Source organism: Castanea sativa, chromosome 1 (assembly GCF_040712315.1).
Source record: "Castanea sativa cultivar Marrone di Chiusa Pesio chromosome 1, ASM4071231v1".
Taxonomy (NCBI): Eukaryota; Viridiplantae; Streptophyta; class Magnoliopsida; order Fagales; family Fagaceae; genus Castanea; species Castanea sativa.
The window spans coordinates 57,260,069-57,262,594 of NC_134013.1; the positions used below are offsets into that span (position 1 = coordinate 57,260,069).

Genomic DNA, 2,526 nt, shown 5'->3' on the forward strand with positions numbered 1-2,526 from the left:
GGCTACAGATAGATGTCTACCTTTCTTCCGAACACTGAAAAAATCCTTTGAATGGACTGTAGAGTGTCAACAAGCGTTCGAAGATCTAAAGGTCTACCTCTCTTCACCGCCATTGCTAAGCCCCTCGCAACCAGGAGAAGAACTGTTCCTCTATCTGGCCGTGTCCCCAGCAGCTGTCAGTGCGGCCTTAATTAGAGAAGACGATAAGATCTAACGACCCGTGTACTATGCGAGCAAGGCATTGCACGGTGCAGAAGAGAGATATCCCCCCATGGAGAAACTTGCCTTCACTTTGGTTACAACGGCCCGTAAGCTCAAGCCATATTTTCAAGCCCATACAATAGTCGTCCTAACTGACAAACCTTTGCGGCGAGCAATGGGCAGCCCCGCGGCTGCCGGACGAATGGCGTTGTGGTCGGTAGAACTAAGTGAATTTGATATACAATATCGCCCCCGCGTTGCCATCAAGGGGCAAGCGGTGGCCGACTTCATTGTGGAGTTGACCAGCGTGGAAGGCGAAGAGGAAAAGAATCCCCAATGGAGCATTTTCACTGACGGGTCATCCAACAAGAAGGCTGGCGGGGTAAGGGTTGCGCTTAACTCTCCGGAAGGCGACGAACTCAAATGTATGATTCGCCTCGACTTTCCTACAACTAACAATGAAGCTGAGTACGAAGCCCTGATAGCAGGTTTAGACCTTGCTCAAGTTATAGGAGCCACGAATATGGTTGTTCATTGCGACTCCCAAGTCATCACAAGCCAGGTAAATGGCGAGTATGAATGCAAGGGTGAAAGAATGAAGAAGTACTGGGAGCAAGCAAAAAAGAGAATAGACAGGCTGCAAGCCAAAATAGTCCAAATCCCAAGAGGAGAAAACGAACATGCCGACCGACTTTCCAAAGCCGCATCTGTGGAGCCTATGACCACCATTGACAAGGTTCTTTCTTTTACTTAGTCCTCACCGTTAATTGACGTTGTCAGCATACAGGAAATTGGTTCCGAAAACAATTGGACCACGCCCTTGATCTCTTACCTAAAAAATGGCACGTTGCCTGATGAGAAGGAGGCTGCCAGGAAGCTGAAGGTCCGGTCTGCACGGTTTGTCTTGATAAAGGACGTCCTCTACAAAAGGGGCTTTTCTCGACCATACCTAAGGTGCGTAGGCCCTGAAGAAGCAAGCTATGTTATGAGAGAAGTACACGAGGGGATATGCGGCAACCACTCTAGATCACGGTCATTGGTACAAAAGTTGATTCGGGCCGGATACTATTGGCCGACAATGCAAAATGACGCCCAGGTTTATGTGAGAGCTTGCGACAAGTGTCAAAGGTTCAGCAACATCATTCGGCAACCGGCGGAAGAATTGACCCCCATAACTGCCCCATGGCCATTCGCCCAATGGGGGTTGGATATCATGGGACCATTCCCGATGGCAGCAAGGCAGCTGAAGTTCCTCGTCGTCGGCATCGATTACTTCACCAAATGGGTTGAAGCGGAAACCCTAGCCACAATTACTGAAAAGAATATAAGGGGTTTTGTATGGAGAAACATCGTTTGTAGGTATGGAATTCCAAGAGTCTTAATTTCAGACAACGGTAAAAAATTTGACAACGACTCCTTCCGAGCCTTCTGCTCAGAGTTAGGAATCAAGAACCATTATTCCTCCCCAGCCCATCCTCAGGCAAACGGACAAGTGGAAGTCACCAACCGATCCTTGCTTCGAATCATCAAGACTCGGCTCAAGGAGGCAAAGGGCGTATGGCCTGAGATGCTACCCAGCGTGTTATGGGCATACAGAACGACAGTACGAACCCCTACAGGAGAAACCCCTTTCTCGCTGACATACAGAAGTGAAGCGATCATTCCAGCTGAGATAAGACTCACAAGTTATAGGGTGGACAATCACAACGAGGGAAGAAATGATCAAGAGCTTCGTTTACAACTGGATCTAATTGACGAAGTAAGGGCGGTGGCTGAGCAGAGATTCGCACGATACCAGGACCTCGTAAGCAAGCACTACAACTCCCGAGTCAAGCACCGAGGCTTCAAAGTCGGAGATCTTGTTTTAAGGAAAGTAATGGGCACAGCCAGAGATCCCACACAAGGAAAGCTCGGCCCGAACTGGGAAGGACCCTACAAGATCGTATCATGGCTAAGAAAGGGCACCTATCACCTAGAGACTCTTGACGAGCAGAGACTACGGCACCCATGGAACGCCGAGCATCTCAGAAAGTATTACCAGTAGAAGATAGCAAGCAGAATGTTATTCCTCATTACCAGTTTACGATCTTTAATTATTTGTCTTAACTATTTCCTGTCTACAGTATATTTTAAGTCCAAATGGCTGAAATTTTATCTTTCCTTTTTGAACAAAATTTTACTTATGCATTGATCATAATAAGAGGAGGTTCATTCAGAAACGACTAGTAAATTTTTTATGTCTTGAAGAAAACAGCAAATCCTCTACCTCTAAGTCCATAAAGTGGACGGCCTACATCTAAGTCCACAAAGTGGACGGCCTGCTTA

General features: G+C 47.3%; 1 protein-coding gene across 1 annotated transcript; it reads left to right on the plus strand.

Annotated features, from left to right (window-relative positions):
- The first annotated feature begins 403 nt into the window (after nt 1-403).
- On the plus strand, nt 404-955 carry LOC142630553 (uncharacterized). Its single transcript, XM_075804557.1, has one exon. The coding sequence runs from the start codon at nt 404-406 to the stop codon at nt 953-955; it is 552 nt and encodes a 183-aa protein (XP_075660672.1).
- Nucleotides 956-2,526: the final 1,571 nt, after the last annotated feature.